Source organism: Drosophila sulfurigaster, chromosome X (genome assembly GCF_023558435.1).
Source record: "Drosophila sulfurigaster albostrigata strain 15112-1811.04 chromosome X, ASM2355843v2, whole genome shotgun sequence".
NCBI lineage: Eukaryota > Metazoa > Arthropoda > Insecta > Diptera > Drosophilidae > Drosophila > Drosophila sulfurigaster.
Window position 1 is genome coordinate 30362341 of NC_084885.1, and position 25859 is coordinate 30388199.

Below are 25859 nucleotides of genomic sequence, written 5' to 3' on the forward strand. Positions count from 1 at the left end.
CGATTTATTAGTAGCAATTATTTGCGCGCGCTGTATCGATATTGTACAACACACTCATTACTACTCGCTACGATGAGAGCTTTATATATCGATTGTTTTACTTCACCTATTATTTAGTTTTAGTTAATTATTTAAATGATTACAATAGTTTTAATAAATTATCGCAAGTAATTTTCGACTTTTATTTATTTAATTATTCAGTTGCAGTCACGATAATTGAGCTCGGTAACAGACTGTTGGAAACAGCTGATATGTTAACATTGTTATCGAATAACAAACTATCGAAGTGCGCCAATTAGCAGCGTCTTGATGGCCGCAAAAATATTGTTGCTCAAAAAATGCCGGTCGGAGTTTTTAAATCTGTGCGCGAAGTAAGCAGCGAGGATTCGGTAAGCTTACGCAAATATTAGTTGGTTGTTTATTAGCTAAATTTGTCGAAAAATTGCAGGTGCATGTGGCAGCCAATCTACTGCAGGAGAATGCCGCCAAAAAATGGAAAACGAAAGCGCCCGGCGAAAAGTCGGCTCATGTTATTCTGGAGTTCGAGGAGCCGCAGCAAATAACAGGGATTGATATTGGCAACGAACATGCGGCGTTTGTGGAGGTGCAAGTAAGTAGATCCGGTTGCCAACCCGATGACTTTAAAGAATTGCTGCTTTCCTGCGCCTTTATGACCTCAATTGAAAGCAAAAACTCCAGCAACGCAAATCGTGTTCGTTGCTTTGCCACAGATGCTTTGATAGCCACCACGCTGTCCGACAAGTGGAAGCTGGTGAAGATTATATGCACACAGCCGTTCAACAAGCACGTTCAATACGGAATCTCGTTCATTAAAGTGCATGTGATGGCGCCTAATGCGTCGGCAGCAAAGCCTGCCACCAAATCTTTGGTGCCTGACAAGTTCAAATTGGCGCCTAAGCTCAACACAAGTCTTGTCATGGGTCAGCTGAAGCTACGTGAAGAGTCGCCCGACTCTGATCCCGATGGGAATGCGCTCTTCCAACGCTGGAAGGCGAGTCGCAATGAGGTAAGCACAGCGGCGGCCATACGAGATGCTGCTTCACCTGCTGCACTGCGTCGCCTGAGCGAAACACGACCAGCTACACTCAAAGTGCAGGTTTCGCCGGCGCCTGTTGCTTCAAAGCCAGCTGCCAAGACCGAGAGCAAGCCGCTGGATCGTAATCGTGAAGCTCTGCTCTTTGGCGACGATGAGACAGAAAAAGAGGAGAAGGATAACAAGGAAGCAAGGAGACAGCGTCTTAGCAAGCATCTCGAAGCGGACAAGAACAGACGCCGCTTAGAGCTCGAAGAGCTGGAGCAACAAAAGAAAGCCAAGTCCAAGCGGCAATCCATTGATAAACCGACGATTAAAGAAACTCCCAAAGTGCTGACCAACGAAAGTCCTCAGCAGCGACCACAGAAACGTTTGTCCTCAACGCTGATAGACAACAAGGAGGACGTCGTCAGTTCACCAGCCAAAAAGCTTAAAAGCAAAGAGGAAAAACCCATTAAATATGTGCCATTCAATCAGCTGCTGCGTGGCGTTGTTTTAGTCATTAGCGGCATACAGGTGAGACATAATAATAGTATTTAATTATCTTTAATCACACACAATCTTAGAATCCAGATCGTGCTGATCTGCGAGCGAAAGCTGTGGCCTTAGGTGCCAAATACAAAGCAGACTGGGAAGCTGGTTGCACGCATTTGATGTAAGTGATTCTCTCTCTTGAGTCTCAATTTTAAGACTTCATTGAATGCTTTTCTTGCAGCTGCGCTTTTCGTAATACGCCCAAATACAATCAAGTCAAGGGAAAGGGCAAAATTGTGACACGCAGTTGGATCGAAAAATGTTATGCACTCAAAAAGTATTTACCATGGCGTCGTTATGCTTTAGACACTGCGGCTTTGGGTCAGGCGGAAAGCGATGAAGAGATCTTCGATGAGTCGCTAAAGCCCACAGTGGATGATGATAATGATAATGCTAAGGATGTTGTATTAGTTGATAAAATGGAGCAGAGCGCATCAGATCCCGATACTGAAGATGAACTAGAACGTGTTGCTCAGCGTAAGTTTTGGTCAATTCATTTATTCTACTACTTAATTCAACTCATTTTCATTCAATAGAAAAGAAATTAAAGCAAGCAAGTGACGAGAATCGGAATAATAATAATATTCAAAAAAAGTCCAACGATTCAAAGAATGTTTACGAAGTTAGCACAGATGAAGAGGATTATCTGCAGGAAATGCGCAGAAAATAATTGTTTTTATATTTGTTGTTTGATGTAAGTCACCTTTTAATTCATATATTCGTATTAACTCGTATACGTATATGTATATTACAAACAAATAGCGTGGGTATTTGTTGTATGTCCGTCCTTAAACATTTGAAATGCGCGCGTTGTCAGTGTTGCAAAATGCGGCAGCCTGCGTTGGTCACCCCAATTATCCGAAAAAACACTGCTGTGGCACCTGTGGAAATTAAGATTGTCAAAATGGAATATTATATTCCTGCGGGTTTTGAAAATATTTCAATTACAAAATAAACATAATTAAAATAAGCTAAACTCGTTTTTTTTTGCCACGCGCTTAAAATAAGTTCTTGTTATTGGTCAAATTTATCGATTTGCGATAGCGCGTGAAATCGTTACAAATGCGATGTTTGAATTGCTGACAAAATTAAGTGAATGGTAACAAATGAATTGCAGTTAAAAAATGTAAGATAAAGCTGCATAATTAAATCAGTTGCTAGAACAAACACTTTTTTTATGTGGCTGGCGCAATAAATTTGGACACATCAAAAGCACAGGAAGTGCAACAAATTTGAGGCGCACTCAGAAACGCACTAAAAAATCCCAAAACATTGTAAACACTGGCTTGCAATTGACGTGCTGTACAATCATCTATTGGTCTTCCTTTTTGCGATATTATGCTGCCAATAATATCATAAAAAAAGAAAGGAAAAACAACACATACAATCAAAAAACAGAGCAACGGGGTGGCTGTGCATACTTCGCATCCAAAGGCTTATACGCTGGAGTTGGTATTTGCTGTTGCTGTTGTTGTTGTTGTTGCCCGGGAGCGGAGAGCCGAGACTTCAACTGAACTGAACTGAACTGAAACTAAACGTGAGCGTGCAGAGAGCGCGTCCAACACAAATCACACTGCGTATACGTATTTTCGTCGCTTTTATTTCCGTTTGTTGCTTGATGATTGAAAACATCAATAATAATAATAACAATTACATTACGCACAAATAAAAATCGAATGCAATAAGTTTGGAGATTGAACAGCATTTGATTGATAAAAAGGCAGCAGCGTATTTGGACGAAGAAGAAAAGCTGAATGATAAAATTGAAAAATCGATACGACGACACATAAAAATAAAGTGTTGATTGTTGTTGTTTGGCTGGCCCAAAGCAAAAAAAAAAAAAATAAGAAAGGACACGCAGCAGTAAGTAAGAAGCAACAAATTAAATCCAATTAAAATGTGATTGTTTTTCTTTGCTACTACAATTTTGAACACTTGCAGTATAAATTGAGTTTTTGGAAAAAGTCGCTTAACAAAGAAAAAGGACATCATGGGAAACGAGACATCGCTGCCAGTGGACATGTGCTCCAATTTCGATGCGGATGAGATCCGACGGCTGGGCAAACGTTTTCGCAAACTCGATCTCGACAATTCGGGAGCCCTGAGCATAGATGAGTTCATGTCGCTGCCGGAGTTGCAGCAGAATCCGTTGGTGCAGCGCGTCATCGACATTTTCGATGCGGACGGCAACGGCGAGGTGGACTTCAAGGAGTTCATCCAGGGCGTCTCACAGTTCAGTGTGCGCGGTGATAAATTGTCGAAGCTGCGGTTCGCCTTTCGCATCTATGACATGGACAACGATGGCTACATATCGAATGGCGAGCTATTCCAAGTGCTCAAAATGATGGTGGGCAACAATCTGAAGGACACGCAACTGCAACAGATTGTCGACAAGACCATCTGTTTTGCCGACAAGGATGAGGACGGTAAAATCTCGTTCGATGAGTTCTGCTCGGTGGTTGGCAATACGGATATACATAAGAAAATGGTTGTGGATGTTTAAACACGAAGAAAAAAACAGGAAAAAAAACACGGCCACACACACACACACCTAGTATACAACACAGAAAAGTGTCGAGTGTGCTCGACTGTGAGATACCCGCTACCCGCTTAGATAAAATATCTATTTCCGATTGTTATGAAATTCCCAGCAAATATGTGTGTGTAACAAACAACAAACAAAATTCTAGTCTCGTTTAAAACTTATGCTCACAATACGTAGCGTAGTTGCCACAGCAGTATTTGTCATCAGACGACTTATCATATCCTTCTAGCCAATTGGGTAGCGGGTATTTTGTTTTTTTTTGTCGTCTCTCGTTTCGGTTGGCATTAAAATTTAATGTATGTATGTACCTAGCAATTATGTATGTACTCGAAACTCGAAAACTCGTAAGCATAAGTACATAAGTATGCATGTAATTATTTAAGTGCGTGCCAACGAGGCACAACAACAACAACAACAACAACTATAACTATACTACAACATCTACAACTTAAGACAAAGAAATATCCATATGGAAATTCGAATTTGATATCATATTCCCTTGAGCGTGTGAAGATAACATGTGGAAAGGAAATTGGTATTTGATTTGTACCCCAACTTTCTCCCTCATTCCTTCCTCCCCTAAAAACTTCCTTTCCCCACACTTCCTGCATTCCCGGCTCTCAGTGTGTGTCTTATATCGAATCCAGAGAACAAGTAGCGCACTTCTGGATCAGCAAACTATATCAAAATAAATAAAAAAAAAAACAAAACAATGAATTACTATAATTTTAACTGGCATCCTTGAAGGAGCTGACTCGATCCTGAATCCCATATGTAAATCCTGTATTTTTTTTCTTCCCCATATTTGTTTTTTGTTGGTCGTGTCTTGTTTTGCATTTTCTAGATATTCTATGCAAAGTTTATACTTTTAGTGAATTTTTAAACTAATTAAATGTTGTGTAATTAATTATGAATGTACAAAAAGCAAAAGAAAAACAAAATATTGTTCAATTACAAACACCAACTGTAAAGTAATAAAAACAACAACATCAACAATTCCATTCAAAATTATCTCTTTTTCGCTTTCGCGGGGTTTGCGTGTCGAAGCCTTCAATTAGATACTAAGTAAGACCCCTGCTTCTGCATCTCCCTCCCCATCTCTCTATGTATTTATATACACATAATTAACGTTAATGTCGGACCATGTAAGGTCTCAACTCAAACTCAACTCCAACCGAATTTTTCTTGTCGTGTTGAACCCCTTTGGGAAACGATTAACTGAGCTTTGTAGGTCACCGATTTCTCACTCTTTCGCCTCTCACTTCTTTAAACTCTTACTCTCTCTCTCTCTCGCGCACTCTTATTCACTCACTCACATCACACTCTCCAGCTTTTACCGTTTTTTATCCCATCTCGTGCATCAACTGGTGATGTGTATTAAAGTGTGTCACGACTTGAACCAATTGTGAATTATAATAATATTTGACAGGAATAACATAAAAGTATGCTATAATAACGGATTATTTCAATTAAACCTAATTCTTTTGTGTTTAGTAAAATTCTTTTCAATTCTCCAAATTCACGTTTTTTTAATCTTTTAATTTAAATATAATATAATGTTTTTTTTATTTTCGGTCTTTTCTTTACTTTTAATTGTGTTAACATTTTTATAGATTTCTTTCGCAACTTTTTGAGATTGAATTTTATATAAAATTATTATTGCTTTCTTAATATTATGTAATCACGTATTATATATTAATACTTAATATAGTTTATTAAATCAACACTCTCTTTTCATCCAAGTTAAAAATTCTTTTATAAAAATTTCGCTATATTTGAAAAGTTTATTTTAAGAACTTGTGATTATTTTATGGTTCTTTTTCTACAACATTTCGCATTCTATTTGATTCCTTAGAAATACAAATTATTATATAATTGGGTAATATTATAAATTATATAAAATTTTACTGATACAGTTCATAGTGTAGTCAGAGCAACTGCGCAACTTCATAAGCTATCGTTAGGAGATTTTCCCCCCTTGCGATTAATGAATTTTCGTGTCACGCAAGATGCGACACGCGGCCATCGCTAGCGAGCGCAGGTGGAAGTGAGCTTAGAGCAGGTAACCAATTTAAGTCTATAGAATTTGTCAGCGAAAGCTCTTTCGACAACACCCACAAAAATTCGAATAGGAATAGGAATATGGCTTGGTGGAATGTTTGGTATCAATAAATTATTATCTGATGTCTGTTGACGTAGCGTAGGTTGGGCACAGGTTAAAGTCGACTCGTAAATCATATGGATATATATACGCGACGCAAAATACAATATAGCATTTTCGAAAATTACATTGTGTGTGTGTGTTCCCTTAACTAATTTCTGGTCAGCTGAAAAGTCCTTGGTCCTTGGAGTTGACTGTTTTCCCCCCTTGTTGTTGTCGGTTCAGTTGCTTTGTGACCTTTTTCATATTAATTGGATTGATTAATGTGCTCCAATTTTTGGAATGTACGTAACCCGGTACTGGCTTGACTTCAGTCTATCTGTTAGCCATTAATCCTTGTGCCATGCGCCTAGTCTCCTTCTTAACAATTTATGTGATCCCCGCTATCCCCCCCCCGCTCTCTCTTAGTCCTCTCTCTCGTTTAGTTAGTTCAATTTGGCTTTTACCAACTCCTAAATACAGCAATTTGGAACTGTTTAGCTAATAAGCCAACTCCCACTTCCATGTCAACCTCGCGTCTCTCTTTCTCTCATTCTCCAAAGTTTCACACACTCGCGTTATTCAAGAACCAACCAACTACTGCGACTATTGATTGACTGTTTCCGTTCTCCCTCATTTCTTTTCCCTCCCCTTGCCTCGCTTCGCCTCGCAGTCGAAATTAGTTTATCAACTTTTGCGTTGACTTTTATTCAGTTTGACTTCTTTGCATTGCTTCAAGTATTTTGATTAAATGTTTGGGAAATGCTTACGACAAAAGGGTGTCGGCAAATAACGGGTTCAAGTCCAACTCAAAGAACAGAGTTACATTTCCCGACACACACACAAACACACACACACCCACACACCCACACACACATTTCAAACTACTTAAGCACAAAAGTTGAAGAAGTGCTCCATGGGATGCCAATGAACTTTCTTTGGCAATTCCGTTCTACATGTTGTTTCTACACTTTTGTGGTTGGTAACCTACTATAAAGGGTTTCTCTCAACAATTGTAGCATACTTTTTGGGGCAACTACTAATATATTTATTTCCGAATATTTATTGTACAATTTACAATATTTTGTAGCTTGCTTTTTAGTATTTTATTATTCATATTACTTAAATCACTTTTCCCAAAATTATATTAAATATAAATATTAACACTATTATAATGAATATTGAAACTTTTCAAATTGTTCCTCATTTTTTTAACTGGTTTGTTACTTCGAGAAGTAGTGATCAATTAGCTATTAGCTGAATTCAACTAAGAAATACATATAACAAGTAAACTCCAATTATGTAGCCTCTTATGTCTTAGTTTAATTTTAAGAAAGCACTTAAGGTAGTTATAATTTCAGCCTCTCAGTTCTTACCAACTATATGTTATGAGTTGTATCTTAGCTGAACTTAAGCAAAAAATACGGACTGAAAGTAAAGTCAAAAAAGTTCTCTTAGATCTTACCTTTTAAGCTATACAAATTCGAGAAGTATTGTTTAAATATATATGCTAAAGTTTGTGTCTTAGCTGATCTCAACGTACAAATCCTCACAAAAAGTAAACTTCTAATTTTCAGCCGTTTAAGTTATGAAATTTGTTTGTGACTTCGTGAAGTATCAGTTAATAGATATTCTATGCTTTATCCCTTTAAGCTGCTATGCTTTATCCCTTTAAAAAAAGCAATAAGCACTAAAAGTAGTAACGTTTATATTGCAGCCCCTCAGCTCTTACCACTTAAGCTGGTTTAGGACTTTGAGAAGTAATAAATGAAATATATGCTAACTCTTACCTTTTAAGCTAAGAAATTTGTTTGTGACTATGAGAAGTAATAGTTTTTTTTTTTTTCGTTTAATTTTTTATTTACAATCTGTCTTAAGACAATAAGAAAATTTTATGACTAATATTTACATAACAGGAATAGCAGATTTCCAGTGAAACCTGCTATTAAATATAACATCTTGTTTACTTAAAATTTACCTATCAGGGAGATCAAGGATGTGAAATCTTTTAAGTCTTCTAACAGTTGAGCTATTGTCTAAAAGAGCTAGGGCTAAATTATTTTCATGATTGTGAAGTCTGTCTGTGTATTTCTTACTATATTTCTTAATCTCTTCTTTTATAGTTGGAATATTTAAATCTCTGTGAATATTTGCATTGGTTACATAAAATGGAGCGTTAACAATTTGTCGCAATGTTTTTGATTGGTAGCGCTGAAGTATTTCAATATTAGAATTGCTAGTTGTTCCCCAGAGCTGAATAGCGTATGTCCAAACAGGCTTCAAAATGGCTTTGTAGAGGAGAATTTTGTTTTCCAAAGTAACCGCTGATTTTCTACTTAGTAACCAGGACATTTTCAGAGTTTTTATTTTAAGTTGTTGACATTTCGCTTTTAAGTGCGGTTTCCATGTTAGTCTGCGGTCGAGGTGCATGCCAAGATACTTCACACAGTAATAGTTAACAGATATTCTATTCTTTATGCCTTAGCTTAATGTAAAATAAGAAATGAGTAAGCACTAAAAGTAGTAAGACTAAAATTGCAGCCTCTTAGCTCTTACCGTTTAAGCTAAAAAAAACTGGTTTGTGACTTCGAGAAGTATTGATCGAAATATGGTTTATGTCTCAGTCCGCAGCCTCTTAAGCAATGGTTGAAATATAAGCTAGCTGTCTTAGCTTGATTTAAAATAGAAATAAGTAAGCACAAATTGCAGCCTCTTAGCTCTTACCGCTTAAGCTGTACTTTAATAGTTCAGTCAGTCAGATTGGAGATTAATACGACTCCCATTAATTGTACTACTAGTATTCTATTTACTATTTCTCCAACCATCTATTTCTATTCCAATTTGCGAGTAGATTAAATTTCATCAACTACTGCCATTTGTGCAACTCACTCCACTCAATTATATTACTAACCTTATCTAAGTGGTTCACGTTTTGCTGTTTCTAATTATTTGCCCAATTCCTGGGCTAATCAATAAGTACCAGGGATTGTGTGGGTTGGTGTGTGTGTTTGTGTGTTGAAAACTCATTGAAGTTAAGCATACATATTCATTGTACATACCATACGTATATATATATGAAGTGTACTCATGCGAGTGCAAGTAGTGAGAAGCGAACAGCGAGCAGCATGTGAGCAATTTCTTTATGTACAGCGAGCGAGTGGCTGAAGACTTAGGGCTAAGCTTTGGGGCAAAGCCCGAGCCTAAATTCGCATAAATATAAAAGTTATTTTAGTTTATTTATTTATTTTTTTGCTGTTGTTGTTGTTGGTGTTTTGCTCGTCGTTTCTCGGGACCTGCTGTTGTGTATTATTGCAATAATCATCAGCGTTGTCATAATGCCAAAAGACAGGCTACACGACAACAGGCGGTGCAAAAGAGAAACAAAGCGAAATCAATGTAAGCACACACACACATGCGAGTGTGTGTTCGTGTGTTGTTGTTGTTCTTGTTGTTGTTGTTGTTGTGCGATAAAAGTTGACTCGTGCCAGTTTGGAGCGGCAACCGACAAAAAAGCACACACAAAAAATACATGTAGCAAAATTATGATCGAGTGTGCTGGACTTTAAGATACGCGGTTTTCTAAATTGAATTAAATTTCAAGTTTGCTTTGAAATTAATAAAAATGTTAGCTTATTCTTAAACAAATATTATTGCAAAATGTAATGATTGTAGTTTTTATGTGTTACGAGATGGAAGAACTTTAATCGACGGACAGACTGACAGACAGATTAACTACCAAATACTAGCCATGAAATTAATAACAATGTGGAACATTTTTAGCGAATACTTCAAGAAGTATTGTTGCAAAATGGTTGTAGCTTTTATAAATCCAGAGATCGAAGAGCTTTATTCTGTGGACAGACAGAGAGACGGATAAGATTAACTATGAAATACTAGCTTTGAAATTATTAAAAATCTATAAACATTGTGAGCTAGTATTCAAAGAAGTATTGAATCAAAATTTAATGGTTGTAGCTCTTATAAATCCAGAGATCGAAGAGCTTTATTCCATGGACAGACAGACAGACGGATGAGATAAAGTACTATGAAATTAATAAAAACGTATAACAATGTTAGTAAATACTTAATCGAGAATTGTTGCAAAATTTAATGGTTGTAGCTTTTATAAATCCAGAGACCGAAGAGCTTTATTCTGTGGACAGACAGAGAGACGGATAAGATTAACTATGAAATACTAGCTTTGAAATTATTAAAAATCTATAAACATTGTGAGCTAGTATTCAAAGAAGTATTGAATCAAAATTTAATGGTTGTAGCTTTTATAAATCCAGAGACCGAAGAGCTTTATTCTATGGACAGACAGACAGACGGATGAGATTAACTATCAAATACTAGCTTTGAAATTAATAAAAATCTATAAACATTGTGAGCTAGTACTCAAAGAAGTATTGAATCAAAATTTAATGGTTGTAGCTCTTATAAATCCAGAGATCGAAGAACTTTAGTCAATGGACAGACAGACAGACAGATGAGATTAACTATCAAATACTAGCTATTGCTTTCCTGAATGAAAATCGTTCTATATAACAACAGAGTAATTTCATTGAATGCAGAATTAAAGTTGCAAAATAAAAGAGAATGTGATTACTTTAAGTGCACCCTCAGTGCACTATAATGCTCTTATTTTCTATTGAATACCGGGTGTCAAACAAAAAGAAACGAAACGAAAAAAAAAAAAACGCATACAAAACAATGTGAATGTGAATGTGAAATGCGAAAATTCCAAAAACAACAATCAACAATCAACAACCAGCGCCGTTAGCGCCAGGAGCGCACGACCCCCGTGACCCAACTGCCATCCTCGCATAAAAAAGCGAGCCATAAATTTATCATTACATACCAGCAGCAGCAGCAGCAGCAGCAGCGGCAGCGGCAAACAGCAGAAGCAGCTGCTGTTGTTAAAGCAGTACACTGCGAGAAAAAGTCAAGCCAAAGAAATGCATTTCAGGATTTCTTTTTACGGAATAATATATTTCAATTCTCGAACATTTTCAAATGATTATATTTCGATTAATATTTCGATTTCGCTTTTTAATCTCGTATATTTTTATACCCGCTACCCATAGGGTAGAAGAGTATTATAACTTTGTGCTGGCAGGAAATGTGTGTTACAGGTAGAAGGAAGCATCTCCGACCCTACAAAGTATATATCTATGCTTGAACAGCCGAGGCGATCTAACCATGTCCGTCTGTCCGTCTGTCAGTATGAACACCTAGATCTCAAAGACTGTAATATTTGCACCCAGATCAAGTTTGTTTTAAATTTTTGACACGCCCACTTCCGCCCCGCAAATTGACAAAACCCGAATAACAAGCGTAATTTTAAAGCTAAAATTGCAAATTTCGGTACAGGCCATAATAACTAACTTCTGAGAATTTTGTTGTCAGATAAAAATTTGCAAAGTTATTAGAGAAAAACTTTTGTATGGTAAATATTTTGACAATATTTTGAACTCTGGTATATTTTGAATGCAGTACTTTATCATTATACTAAATATATTATATTTTAAGATTAATGCCGCGCTGTTTTGCTTTTGTTTAAATTAGGAAGCGGGTATCTTACAGTCGAGCACAATCGACTCAAGCTTTCTTACTGCTATTGTATACTACTAGAATAGTATAATAATGTAATGGTATAGTAATATACTAATATAGTGATATTTTATTATTTTATTTTATTATATTAAATCTAGTATTTAATAATATATTTAATAGAGAAGAGAGTACTGACTGCTTGACTCAATAGAGTAATATACTTATATACTATTATCTTAATATACTAATTATACTAAAATAAAAATATTCTAACATAATAATATAGTAATATACCACAAATATAGTAATATACTAATATAACAATATACCACCAATATACTAATATAACAATATACCACTAATATTCTAATACAGTGAGAGTCTAATATAGGAAATAGGAAACTAATATAGCTATTATTATGTTCTAGAGTTGATATACCAGCAATATACTTTTATACCACTAATATAGTAATATACTAATATACCAATATACTAATATTTTAAGATACTAATGTAGGAAATAGCAAACTAATACAGTTGAAAAGTCGAATTTATTCCTATTATGATCGAGGGTTGATACACCACCAATATACTAATATACTAATATAACTATATACCACGAATATACTAATATAACAATATACCACTAATATAGTAATATACTAATATACCAATATACCACCAATATACTAATATTCTAAGATACTAATATAGGAAATAGGAAACTAAAACAGTTAAAAACTCGAATTTCTTGATATTGTTATGATCTAGAGTTGAATTGTGAATTACAATTATGATAAACTAGCAATTCTATTGGGAATCGTGTAGACTTTTTCGCTGCGTGTAAGAGTAGGAGCTGGTACCTCAACACTGCATGCCCCGCTGTTGTTGTTGCTGTTGCTGCTGCTCCACTCGAAGTGTGGTGACGCAACGGAACTGTGGGGACCATGCATGTGCTTCAGAGTGCTGTAGGTGGAAGTAGAAGTGGAAGAGGAAGAGGAGGTGCGACGGGAAAGAGGGAGGGGGCAAACGACAAGCGACGACGCGTTGCTTTGACTGACAGCGAGACTCCCGACTCTGCCACTGCTTGTGTTGCTGCCGCTGCTGTTGCTGCTGCTGTTGTGGCATGCACTCAACGCTGCCGATGCTTCGTTTAGCTGCCTTAGTTCTTTTTCTGTTTTTTCGGGTGCGACGACGAGTGCGAATTGGGCAGCAGCAACGGAGAAGTAAACGTAGACGGAGCTGTGTTGCCGGAGCCGAAGCGAAAAACCGAAGCGTTTTACCGTACAATGCGCGCGCTGCCCGAGTCAACGACGCTGACGTTGACAGAGGCAGAGGCAGAGGCAGAGGCAGAGGCAGAGGCAGAGGCAGAGTGTCGTCGTTGGTTGCCGTGGACGTGGTTGCTACGTGTATACACGCGGTGCCGAGCAACAAATTGAGTCAGTATCGCACAAACAACACTAACGGAAACATCACAAAAGCACCGTGCAAAGCCCGGACGGACGGACAGACGGACGGCAATTCCTGTCTCTGCGTTCGAGTGTGCGTGCGAGTGTGTGTGTGTGTGTGCGAGTGTGTGTGTGCCAGTGTGTGTGTGTGGAGCGCAGTCAATGCGCTTCTGTTGTGTTGCTGCTGTCAAAACCCGCGCGGCAGCAACATCAACATCCATCACACCGCCAGCCGCAGCAACAGCAACAGCCAACAGCCAACAGCAGCCAAAAGCAGCACAAACAATAATTTGAAAACACACACATAAAACATAAAACGTAAAACTGCAAAACTGTTTAACAATCAGAAAGAGAAACATTACACAAAAAGCCAGCAACATTTACAACTTCGTGTTGTTGTCGTCGTCTTGTATCGTCGTCATCGTCATCGTCGTTGTCGTCGTCGTCTATGTCGCTGTCGTCTGTCGCGTCGCAACGCATCGCAACGCAACGCATCGCTAGTTATAGATGCACTCCACACATATCTATAACAAATCTATAATTTTTTTTCTTGTTTTGAACAAAAGTCAGTGCAAAAAGTGCAAAAGAAATGTGCAAGTAACTACAGCAACAGCAACAACAGCAGCAACATCGGCAGCAGCAGCAGCAACATAACGAAATTGCAGTAGATATATCACATATATATATATATATATCTGTCTGTATATAGCATATTGTATGTGCTGCTTACACATGCTCTTGCTTCAATGGCAATATGCACGAGCAGCAGCGACAACAGCAACATCTACATCAGCAGCAGCAACATTTGTGACACCCGCGTGCCAAATATTGCCGATTTTGACAAGCAGACGACAGCAGCAATTGCTACTTACTGAACGAGGCACAACAACAGCAACAGCAACAGCAACAACGATTGCAGCAACAGCAGCAACATCTACAGCAGCAACCACAACGAATCTTGCAAGCAGACGCCGCAAACTAACAAAGTGGGTACCGCAAACACACACACACACACACACACATACTTATACACCCTTGGACACCCTACTACACACACCCGCACACACACTTGAGCACAACAACAGCAGCAACAACAACCATAACAGCAGCAACAACAGCAACAGCGTCGCCTGTGTTAAGTGCAAGGGCCAAGCGCGTTTACTAAATGAGTTATACACATGAGTATGTATGCATAAACACACTCACACACACACTTGCACTCACACACACACACACACACATACATATATTATCACACTTTGCGTGTGTGTGCATTGGGGCATTGGCATTTCTGCGCTATGCAAAAGTTTGGCGCATGCAAGCGTTAACCGCAAGCCACAAAAAAACACTAGCCTGCAGTCGGGTATACTCGACTACGACATACGCGTTAGAGAATGCAAAAAAAAACAAAAAATAAATAGCTCAAGGATCGTTTTATCTTTGAATAAATAATATCCTCATTATAGCATCTTCGTAGCTCAGTTGGAAAAATATAAGAAATGTAAGAGCCTGCAGGCGGGTATGCTCGACTATGACATACTTGCTAAAGAATGCAGAAAAACAGAAACAGCTTAAGTACAAAAATTATAAATAAAATGCTCTTAGCATTTAGAACAAATGTTGGGAGATTGATTTATTGAAAATATTATTTGAAGTATTTATTCTTTGACATCAATATTTTTAATATTTATCCTATTTTTTTACGATTTAACACAGTTCATTCTCGTTTAAGCTTTTAATGAAATAATAAATAATACAAGAAGTATTGTTTAGCATTATCGTAGCTTAGTAAAAAATTTAAGAATACAATATGAAAATATTATTTAAAGTATTTATTATGTGACAATGAATTTTCGATATTTGAAATTCTCTTTTTAACTGTTAACAAGTAAGAAAGCTAGAGTCGAGTATGCCCGACAGTGAGATACCTGGCAGCCATTTTAATTAAAAGCAAAATAGTGCGGCATTAATTTCAAAATATACCAAATTAATATACCGCAAATACAAAAACTACACCAAAGGCTGAAAATACTGAAAGCAAAACAGTGCAGTATTATTCTTAAAATATACCGAATTAATATACCACAAAAATACTAAAATATACTGAGTATATTGATAAGTAGTACATTAAAAATATACTATAGAGTGCAGAATATACAAAACGCTATATATATTGTATATTGATATTTAAAATATATCATAGAGTGTAAAATATACCGAATGCTATATTTGGTATATCCGTATAATACCACATTTTTAATATACCATAGAGTACAAAATATACCAATATATTTAGTATATTGATATAGTACTACATTCAAAAAATACCATAGTGTGCAAAATATACCAGATTGTTAGCCAAAGCAACTGAAACCCAAAGTAAAAAAGTATTTTTCCCCATACCTTATACAATTTTTTGTCAGATCACAAGCAAATTTCCAGGAATATTAAATACCATAGTTCTAATTGTGTTTACTAAAAATCTTGAATAATATTAAATTGGCATCACAGTTAAAAATGCTTATTAATAAAGTTAATTTATTATAAATTTAAAAACAATAGAATATTTAAAATGAAAGGTTCCATTCAAATATTATGAAATGTTATGCATAAATTCAAAAGGGTAAATCCAAAGTTCACTTGCTGAAAATTCACAGAATTCGAGGTTTATTTATTATGCACAGTGTGTAATGTGCAGCATAATGCAGTTTTACTTTAATTATTTATTATTCGCAGCTTACTGCTGTTAATTGCACAGACATCTTTAACACAAAAGGGTAGCATTAACTGCAATGTGCAATTTAATTAAAAATTAAAACTATTTGTGCGACGCTCTTTACTTAAATATGTGCAAACATATCTTCGGTGTGTCATTAAATGAAGCTCTGCAATTATCGACATTCAACTGCATTTATTTGTTTATCTATTTCGGTTTTTTTTTTTATTTTTATTTAAATATTTTTACTTCATTTTATTTCATTATAAATTTATATTTATTTTAAATTGAATATATTTCTTTAAATTTTAATTCATTTTGTTTCATTTCATTTCATTGAATTTTCTTTCATTTCAATTTATTAATTTCATGTATTTCCATTTCGTATTATTTCACTTGATTCCATTTCATTTTATTTCATTTCATTTAATTTATTTCCATTTCATATAATTTTTTTCCATTCTTTTTCATTTTATTTTATTCCATTTAAATCAATTATATTTCATTTAATTTAATTTCATATAATTTCAGACGATTTCATTTTATTATATTTCTTTTTATTTCATTTCATTTAATTTAATTTCATATCACTTCATTCCATTTAATTTTTTAACCATTTCATTTCATTTTGTTTCTTTAAATTTAATTTCTTTCCATTTCATTTCATTCTACTCCATTTCATATCATTCCATTTTATTTCATTTCATTTCTTTCCATTTCATTTCATTCTACTCCATTTCATATCATATCATTCCATTTGATTTCATATCATTCCATTCCATTCCATTTCATTTTGTTCCTTTATAATTTATTTAATCTCACCTTAAATTCCTTAACTTGTTTCTTCAATTTTATTTAACTTAATGATTATTTATATATTATTCATAGTTACTGTGACTTTCAGATTACATTATTTCTATGCAACTTGGCTAGACATAACAAAGATATGTTTATCTTTATTCGCTCTATCAGATTAGGATTATTTCTTAGTTTCTTTGGCTTAGTTTTATATGTTCTTGGAATATATCTAATAACATAGTTTTAAGTTATTCTTTGATGCCTTTAACAGTCTCTGCGTTAAAGACATTTATATAGGCGGACAGACGGACAGACGGACGGAAATGAAGATGCATTTTTTTTATGGGATTGCAGATGCGTTAAGCTGCGTTTTACTGCATTTCATTTTCATAACTTATAATGCCATGCTAAGCCATGTGGTTACCGGGTATAAAAACGCACTCAACACGCATTAAGCGAGAGTGTGAGAGCGTGAGAGAGGGAGATGGTGAGTGAGAGTGAGTGAGAGAGCTGCTTTCATGGGTGCCAAGTGGCAAGTGGCAAGCAGTCGCAATCTGGACAAAAAGCTTTTCGTGTCAGCCACAGATCCTGGCCCGTGCCTGGCTGGCTTAAGCTAGCTTATTACCAAAGCGATAACAAACACAAACACACACAAAAACACACACACACACACACTCGCATTCGCATTCGCACACAAAGACATTTGCAGATTATATGGCATAGCATTGTGGCATTTGTATTATTATACTTATTACAAACACCAGAGTCGCTCTCTCAATGTATTCAAAGCATACGTTTGCCTCCTCCCCTTTACCCTCCCCCCCCCACACACAACTCTCCACTGAGTTTGGCCGCAGTAACAGTAAATAAAATCAATATTGTAAACTTTCATTTGCCGACTTTCTCTCTCTCTCTCTCTCTCTCTCTCTCGCTCTGCATCAAAACTTCGAAGATTAGTTTCGTTTAAATAATGCTTATAGGCATTTTCCCCACAAAAAAAAACTGAAGAACTTTGACAACTTTGCTTAAGTGAATCTTCAACTTTAGCTGCAAGTTTTTCCACATGATTTCCACTGTTTTCCATAAACTTGTCGCGCAACTTTTTTTGCATATCATTTCGCAATTTTGCTTCTCTCGCATTTATTTTTACCTAAATTACTTCTTGATTAAGATAGACAATGCTTTTAGCTTCAAGTTGAATTGATATTTTCTTTTTTGGTTCTAAAGAATATGTTTTTATTTTAGAAGGAATTTCCCATATGCTTCAGAATGAACATATTTTCATTTTCGGTTTTTTTTTTTATATAGAAGGAGTTTCCCCATATGTTTCCCCCCTTAGTCATCGCATTCTGTTGATTCACCTTTCTGATTCATTTGCCATTTTCAATATTGTTGTACTTCAATCAATCGACAGCTTTGCAAATATTGCTTTCGGTTTGTTTTCGAATTTAGCCTGAAAACATATTAAAAGTGAAATCTTAAGAATCAATAGATCATCATCATCAATATGTCTTATCCAAACACTTGCTCTCTCGATGTATATAGTAAATATAAATATTTCAATTCATCCATCAAAACACGTTTCTCGTTTCGTTTCTCCTCAACATTTAGTATTTTCAATTCCGTTATTGTATTTTGCTTTTTTTTATACAATAGATATACATTTATATTTCTTTTCTTTTTTTTGCTTGCTGCTGCTTCTGTAATTTGGTTTTTCTGAATAAACAAATTTGTTTATATCGTATATCAAAGTTGTGTCTATTAAGTATTTTTGGTAATATTTTCCTCATTTTCTTTTTTTTTTTGTTCGTTGTTCAAATGGGGTAATTTCATTTTTTGTGTGCTTCAATTGAATTGAAAAGTTCCCAGAAGAAGCTGTGTTCGTAATTGATTTCTTTATTTGTTTTCTGCGGCAAATTGTTCAAAGTTTTTTCGTGTACAATATTAATAAAATATTAACTGACGAGAAGTTAACTTTTTTGCACAATTTTGTGCGTTGATTTCTACTTTTCCTGGCAACTCAGTTGATTTCGAGTGTTTAGTATAAAAGTGTCCACAAATTTAAACAGGCAGAATATTATGCAGAGTACAAAATATACCAGATTGCCAGAAATACTAGAATATAACTAAGGATCTATTTAGTATATTGAGAAAATACCATAGAGTACAAAATATACCAAACTATGAACCAAAGCTTTTATACCAAAAAAATATTAAAATATGCTTAAGGCTATAATTAGTATATCGATATACCATAAAGTAGAAATTACTAGATTATCAACCAAAGCGTTTATACCAACAAAATTCTTATCTATACCTAAGGTTATATTTAGTATATGGATATACTAATACCTTGAAAATATACTATAGAGCAAAACATTTACACCACAAAATACAAAAATATACTTCATTCTATATTTAGTATATCGATATACTAATATCTTGAAAATATACCATATTGTATAAAATATACCAAATTGTCAAACAAAGCAATTACACTAAAAATACTAAATTATACTTCGTTCTGTATTTAGTATATCAATATACTAATACTTTGATAATATGCCATATTCTATAAAATATACCAAATTGTCAAACAAAGCATTTAAGTCTCGACAGCTTTGGCTTTTAAAATATTTCTTAAATAACTTCACGAATTATAAATACTTTTATAATTCTGTGTGTCTAAAAGTTGTATATAAATTTTATTAAAAAATTTTAAGTTAATTAAATCGCAGACGCAGTTTTTTGTTTGCAATTATTTTGGACGCCTGCGAATTTCGGCCAAAGATTCGTTGTGTGTGCATTCACTTTTGCAATTTGTAATTCGCTTTCATTTTCAACACATGCCTCGATGCCATTCCTCCCGAAAACAAAAAAGAAAAACAACAAAAACCGAATGCCAGAAAATAAAACTCAAAGTGCTCCCGGTTGGAGATAGTATATTTATATATACCCATCATATAAAGATATAAAAATATACGAATACACACTCGCTCTCTCTCTCTCTCTCTCTCTGCCCTCTTTCTATCTCTTTTTGAATGCACTTGTATGCGCAAGTTGCCAAATGGTTCGTGAGTTCTATCTGAAAACAACAAAATATGTCTGCGGTTCAGGAATTTGCCATAAATAGCATCCGTCGAGCTGTTTTTTAATGTGCAACACACAACAGAAGATACAAAACGCGTTGCACTGTTTCCTCAAATTGTCTCTTAGATACATACACATACTTATGAATACACTCACACCACTCACACTCACACTCAAACGCATTCATCGATCGCATCTGAATAGCTCAATTAACCGGCAGCTTCGCATTTTTATGGTGTCTTCAACATTTTCGTTTCGGCATTTTTGACGGCATTTTTATTATGAATACAATTCTTTTACATTTCCATTTTCATTTCCACAAAAGCCAATTTGAATTTCTTTTACAGTATTTTCAGTTTTTCAAGTTTTCCCCATTGGCCCTTTATACACACCCGGCACAGCGTTTAATCTTGAAGGGTATAACAAAAAATTGCATTTTATTCTTCCCTTTTAAGTTTAACAGAAGGAGAGCTATCAAAATTGCTTCAAATTTTGTCAAATTTCTTGAAGTTTGGCCACACTTTTTCCTATTTGTTATATTCTACGACTTTTACAATCTTTGAGCACACGTTTTTCCGCCTTTTTAACTTAAAAAAATAAATAAATATGTTTTCTACGGGTTTTGGAATTTGATGGAATTTGGTCATAGCTTTTTCTTTTTTTTAAAAGAGAAATTATATACAAATATTATATATACAATTCTCTTATATATTCAAAGTTGGTCTTGAAACTTGTTTTGTTAATTCTATGAATCTTCGAATTTTATAGAATTTGGTAAAACTTTTTTGCTTCTTTCAAAAGAAAAATTACATATAATAAATATATTCTACGACTTTCGAATTTCATAAAATTTGGTCACACCTTTTTCAGCATTTATATGAATTTAAGTGCAAGAAAGACTTCTTAAAAATGATCAAAATTCGACTCGAATTCCTGGAAATTGTATAATCAAGTCATTCTTAATAGCAATGACTACATTCAGAACTTAAAATGTTTCTCTAAAAATATATAAAATTCCATACGATATTTAGTATAAAAATAATCCTAAATTTTGCTAGACGGTATCTCAGAGTTTAGCACACTCGACTATAATTTAGTCTTGTTTGTTCAACACCCTCTCGAAAGTCGACAGTCGACATTCGAGTCTCGTCGTGATGCAAATTGAATCGTGTATATTTATTTACGCTGAAGTCATCTTTGAATTTTTAATGGACTGCTGGTTAATGACCAGAAAGGCGCAATTAATGCCTAACTGTAATCAATCATCCGCTCCAATTAACCCAAAAAACATCTCGTTAATGTGATTTACCATATGCCAATACCCAATATCGAATCTCCAATCCCCAATTTCCCTTCTCTCAATACACTTCATCCTCCTTAACCAACATCGTAATCACCATCGCTTCGCTCCTTGGTATGGATTTCAATACTCATTACCCCGAGACTTCTCTGCTTCTCTCTCGCTCTCTCTGTATCTCTTTTGCTCCTCGAATATACGTTCTATGCATACTGATATCAAAGCAAAAGCCTCGAGTAAAATGGATTAAAAATTGATTCAATTCTATGGAAAAAGACAAAGAGACCAAGGCGAAACTCTCAGCCACGGACTAAGTTCAAAGTTTTTAATCCTCCGTACTCGGAATTAATTAAAAGACAACAGTTTGTTCGAAGCGACTACTGAATACTTTAAGCAAACTGCGAGATAAATTCAATATTATTTCAAATACGATTTTTAACTTTGCAACTCTTTAAATGTTTTTAGTATTTATTAAACTTGTTTCTCAATTATTGTATTTAATAATTCTTTTTTATTACAAGTCAAATGTTGCTGGTTCTTCATTTTAAAATTAAACTCAAATATTATTTTCCTTAATTTTTTTTTATAACAATGTTCAACATCAACATTGTTAATTTGGTTTTTGAATTATTTCATTTAAATTAGAATTTTTGTTACCCATCAAATGTTGTTTATAATTGGTGGAATTTCCAGGTTTATTTCTTTGCTGAACTAAAATGTTATTATTTTCTTTACATAACATTAACATAAGGATGTCACTGTTATTATTTTCATTTCTCAAGTTGCCCTCATATAATTTATTATTTAGTATTAATTTAATATCCAACTAAATTTATAAATTCCTCTAAAGACTTATTGAAGTAGATTTTATTCTGGCAGCGAATTATTAAAATACTTCTTGATTAACATTAACATAATGATTTCAATGTTAATATAAAATGTTGTTATTTTCCTAGCATCATATAATATTTTTACTACAATTTTTAATATCAATGTTTTATTGTCATCCAACTATATTTATAAATGCCTTTCAAGATTTATTGAAATCGATTTTTCTCTGGCAATGAATTATTAACCTTAACAGGCGGCAAATAACATTAACATATATGTTAATATGTTAATGTATAATATGCCAATGTTATTATAAAATGTTATTTTCTTTACATCATTTGCCATCATATAATATTTGTACTACAAAGTTTTATTGTTGTCTAACTGCATTTGTAAATTCCTCTCATAATTTATGGACATAGATTTTTTTCCGGCATTGAATTATTAACATTATTATTAAGCCGCAATTAACATTAACATAAATATGTCAATATTATTATAAAATGTTATGTTTTTCTCATCTTACTACATTGTACTAAAATATTTTATTGTTATTCAACTATATTTGTAAATGCCTTTCAAGATTTATTGAAATAGATTTTCCTCTGGCAACGAATTATTAAAATACTTGCTGGCTAACATTAACCATTAACATTAACATTAACATTAACATTAACAGGCGGCAATTAACATAAAGATGTCAACTAGGCTCGTTATGTTAATGCGAATGTTGTTAATTGTAATGCTAATGCTAATGTTAATGCTGATGCCAGGTTGGTTGGTTGGTTTTTCGTCTTCGTCTATCGATTAGGTAAACATTAATAATGTTAAATTACACGAGTTTTATGCAAAGCGTTAATTGATTTGCCAACATTTTATTGCATGCGAAAACGACAAAACAAGTTTCCGTTAACTTTCCGTAAGGCAATTTGGCTAAGTTGCTCAGCAAGGAGGCGGGGGAGGCGGGAGGCGGGGCCATCAGCCACATTGTGGTCTTGTCTACGTGCGTGTGTATGCGTATATATATATAACATACATATATATATGTATGTGTATGTTTGTTTCTATAGCTGTAACATCTGCTGATTTTTGGCGCCTTCCATTGATTGATTTTCCTTGTGGTTGCATCTACTTCAAAATATATTTATTTTTTCATACACACATCGTTTTTATGTGCTCTTCTCCCCCTCTCTCTCTCTTTAGGTCGTATGTATGTCATGTGTGTATGTGTGTGTTTGGAGGTGTGCGTGCGAGTGTATAAATATAAAATATTTATACAGTTCGTGTAGTCAATTTACATCGCAAGTCCATCAGCGTTGTCTCATCAATGTCAAGCCAATGAACCCAAATCTTTATTGCTAGCAACACAATTTATTCAATTTATGCCCGCCCACTTTTTCATATACATATATACTATATATGTATTATATATGTGTATGTGTGTGTAACCTTTTCAAATCACTTAGAGTACGCGAATGTATTGAAAAACGAATGAAAATTATGAACATCTATTTTCCTATCAATGCTTAAATATCCTACAATTTGTTCTTCACTTCTGTAGTTTTAATGTTTAATTTCGACATACGATATCACATCTCTAATGTAAGCGATATATCATCGTTAATAACGCAAATCCCTAAATCAAAAATATATGGTCACACTGTTTCATATTTCCTCTTTCTCAATAATTCAAAGTCAAGCTCGTTTTTTGTGTATATTAAATCATAAACTGGCGAAAATATTATATGTAGCTAGCCTATTTTGTAGTTTGTATTGAAAAACAATCGAAAAATATCCTTCAATTTTGTTTTTTAGATTTATTTGCTACAAACAACTTAAATTTCGTGTTAAATTTGCCATATGCCACATCAGTGTTAATGATGAAAATCCCTAAATGAAAACGATGGTCACACTGTTTTCACTTTTCTCTTTTTATGCATATTAAATAATAAATTGACGGCAATACTTTTATTTGTGCAGTTTTAGTATTTCAATTACCATACGATATCACTTCTCTAATGTAAGGGATGCATCATCGTTAATATTGAAAATCCCTAAATTAAACATGTATGGTCACACTGTTTTCACTTTTCTCTTTTTATGCATATTAAATCATAAACTGGCGACAATACTTAACTATAATAAGAAAGATATATATGCCATAAATATATAGTCTATTTAAATTTCACAAATGATTTTTAATGCTGCGTTATAAAGCGTCATTTGGCGTAGATCATTTAAAATTTAATGTTTCATGGCAAATTGAATATTTCTTGCTGCCAGTTTAAATTTGACTATATTAGTTATTTTTGTGCTTTATTTTGCTGATGATGCATAATTTATGAAAACAAACTTTTAGTTGCTAAGCTAGCTAAACTCTGTTTTTGCATTAATTATGTAGCATAAGCTTTAAATTAGGGCAACATTATGAGGGGCAATAAAACGAGCTAAGATAAAAAAATGTTCTTTTTTTTTGAGGCATGTATTAATATGGAAATGTGTGGGCTGTGAAAATGATAGAGAGCTAAAATACTAAAGTTTTCTTTGCTAAAGATGTGTCAATTTATAATGAACTTAATCTTTAATAATCATTAAGGAACTCCCTAAAATCAAACCTAATTTCGAGTATTAAATTAAGTTGCAAGCATTCCCCATTCTCTTTTTTGCATCGAGGGTATACAACAAATATATGTAGATATTTGTATATGTTAAGTATATATACTCATTCAATTAGAAAGAAAATGGGAAAATCGTTTATGACTCAATGTTAAGTACGTGCCCATTCCCTCCATTCCCTCGATTCCCCCCGATTCCTTTTCCGTTTTCCTTTTTGCCTTGCCATTTGCACATTTTCTATAGAAATAATCTTTATTGTGCATGTGTAATTGTTTTCGAGATTCTATTCTTTTCACTCTCTATACTATATATTATGATATAGAATGGGAATGGGAATGGGAGGTGAAGGAGGAGTAGGGAGAGGAGGAGGAGAAGGAGAAAAGCATCTTTGCCAGTTGGCAGCTTGAATATAATATTATATGACATAGGTATAAGTATAATAGGTACATAGTTATAGATATCTGTCTCGACAGTTGTTGAGGACCATTCACTTAACATTAAAGAAAGGGATGGGGGGTGGTGGAAGCGGGGGGAAGAGGCATGGAATGGAGGGGGGGTACAGAGCACATCAATGTCTATCTAAATATTTTTCGTGTGTCATTTCAATTTGTGTGTGTTTCGGTTTCGCATTTTGCTTTCGCATAACCTTTTGTCCGTCCGTCTGTCTGTCTGTCCGTCCGTCTGTGTGTGCGACATTCATTATCAAAGTATTATATATAGTATATTCCGTACCAGTATGTAGATGAATGCCAGAGCGCATTCATAGAGTTTTGGCTTTCATTAACTTGCCATCAATTGCCCAAACTGTCTGGCGACGTTCTGCAAACAACATCCTGACAACCCGACAGGTCCTTTTTACGAGTAGTAGACGACCCACATCGATGTCAGCTTTTTTGGCAGCCTTTCGAGAGTAGCTCAACACAAACAACCAAAAAAAAAGGTCTATCAAATGCTGCTTAAAATCCTAAATCCCCTCCTTCTTCTACCGTGTGTACCGTTATCATGCTCATTGACTTTTAGCTTAACTACAACTTTTTGCTTGCTGACAACTTGAAAAGATGGCAAAAGAAGCAAAACAAAGCAAGAGTTGATTATATCGAAATTACAGTTGAGCCAAAATCCCCTTAACACACACACACACACACAATAAGCATTTTAGCATACACAACATATATTAATATTTTATTCGGCTCTCGCACAAAACATTGAGATTCAGATAAGTGGCCAAAAGATG

General features: G+C 34.6%; 4 protein-coding genes across 19 annotated transcripts in view; all 4 read left to right on the forward strand.

Annotated features, from left to right (window-relative positions):
- Window positions 1-25859, forward strand: part of LOC133847888 (26S proteasome regulatory subunit 10B) — a 91841-nt gene that overhangs the window by 38084 nt on the left and 27898 nt on the right. The gene's annotated exons all lie outside the window — the stretch shown is intronic.
- Window positions 234-2502, forward strand: LOC133847884 (DNA repair protein XRCC1). The gene is made up of 5 exons (XM_062283172.1): window positions 234-389; window positions 449-1570; window positions 1621-1709; window positions 1770-2065; window positions 2125-2502. The coding sequence occupies exons 1-5, from the start codon at window positions 339-341 to the stop codon at window positions 2256-2258; spliced, it is 1692 nt and encodes a 563-aa protein (XP_062139156.1). The 5' UTR covers window positions 234-338; the 3' UTR covers window positions 2259-2502.
- On the forward strand, window positions 2865-4345 carry LOC133847890 (calcineurin subunit B type 1). Its single transcript, XM_062283179.1, has 2 exons — window positions 2865-3451; window positions 3530-4345. The coding sequence occupies exon 2, from the start codon at window positions 3579-3581 to the stop codon at window positions 4089-4091; it is 513 nt and encodes a 170-aa protein (XP_062139163.1). The 5' UTR covers window positions 2865-3451; window positions 3530-3578; the 3' UTR covers window positions 4092-4345.
- The window catches only part of LOC133847879 (small conductance calcium-activated potassium channel protein), a 98441-nt gene continuing 85847 nt past the window's right edge, over window positions 13266-25859 (forward strand). For 10 of the 16 annotated variants that reach the window (XM_062283159.1, XM_062283161.1, XM_062283151.1 and 7 more), the window contains exon 1: window positions 13269-14263. The gene's annotated coding sequence lies outside the window, so the exon portion shown is untranslated. Of the gene's footprint in view, window positions 14264-25859 lie in introns of all 16 variants that reach the window. The other 6 variants (XM_062283160.1, XM_062283153.1, XM_062283157.1 and 3 more) reach the window with 3 other exon arrangements.

What these genes read in the sequence shown, in the direction of transcription:
- LOC133847890 (XM_062283179.1), top strand. Translation starts at nt 3,579, where the DNA reads ATGGGAAACGAGACATCGCTGCCAGTGGACATGTGCTCCAATTTCGAT.
- LOC133847884 (XM_062283172.1), top strand. Translation starts at nt 339, where the DNA reads ATGCCGGTCGGAGTTTTTAAATCTGTGCGCGAAGTAAGCAGCGAGGAT. An exon ending in TAGTCATTAGCGGCATACAG is followed by an intron (nt 1,571 to 1,620) that starts GTGAGACATAAT and finishes ACACAATCTTAG; the next exon opens with AATCCAGATCGTGCTGATCT. An exon ending in GCTGGTTGCACGCATTTGAT is followed by an intron (nt 1,710 to 1,769) that starts GTAAGTGATTCT and finishes CTTTTCTTGCAG; the next exon opens with CTGCGCTTTTCGTAATACGC.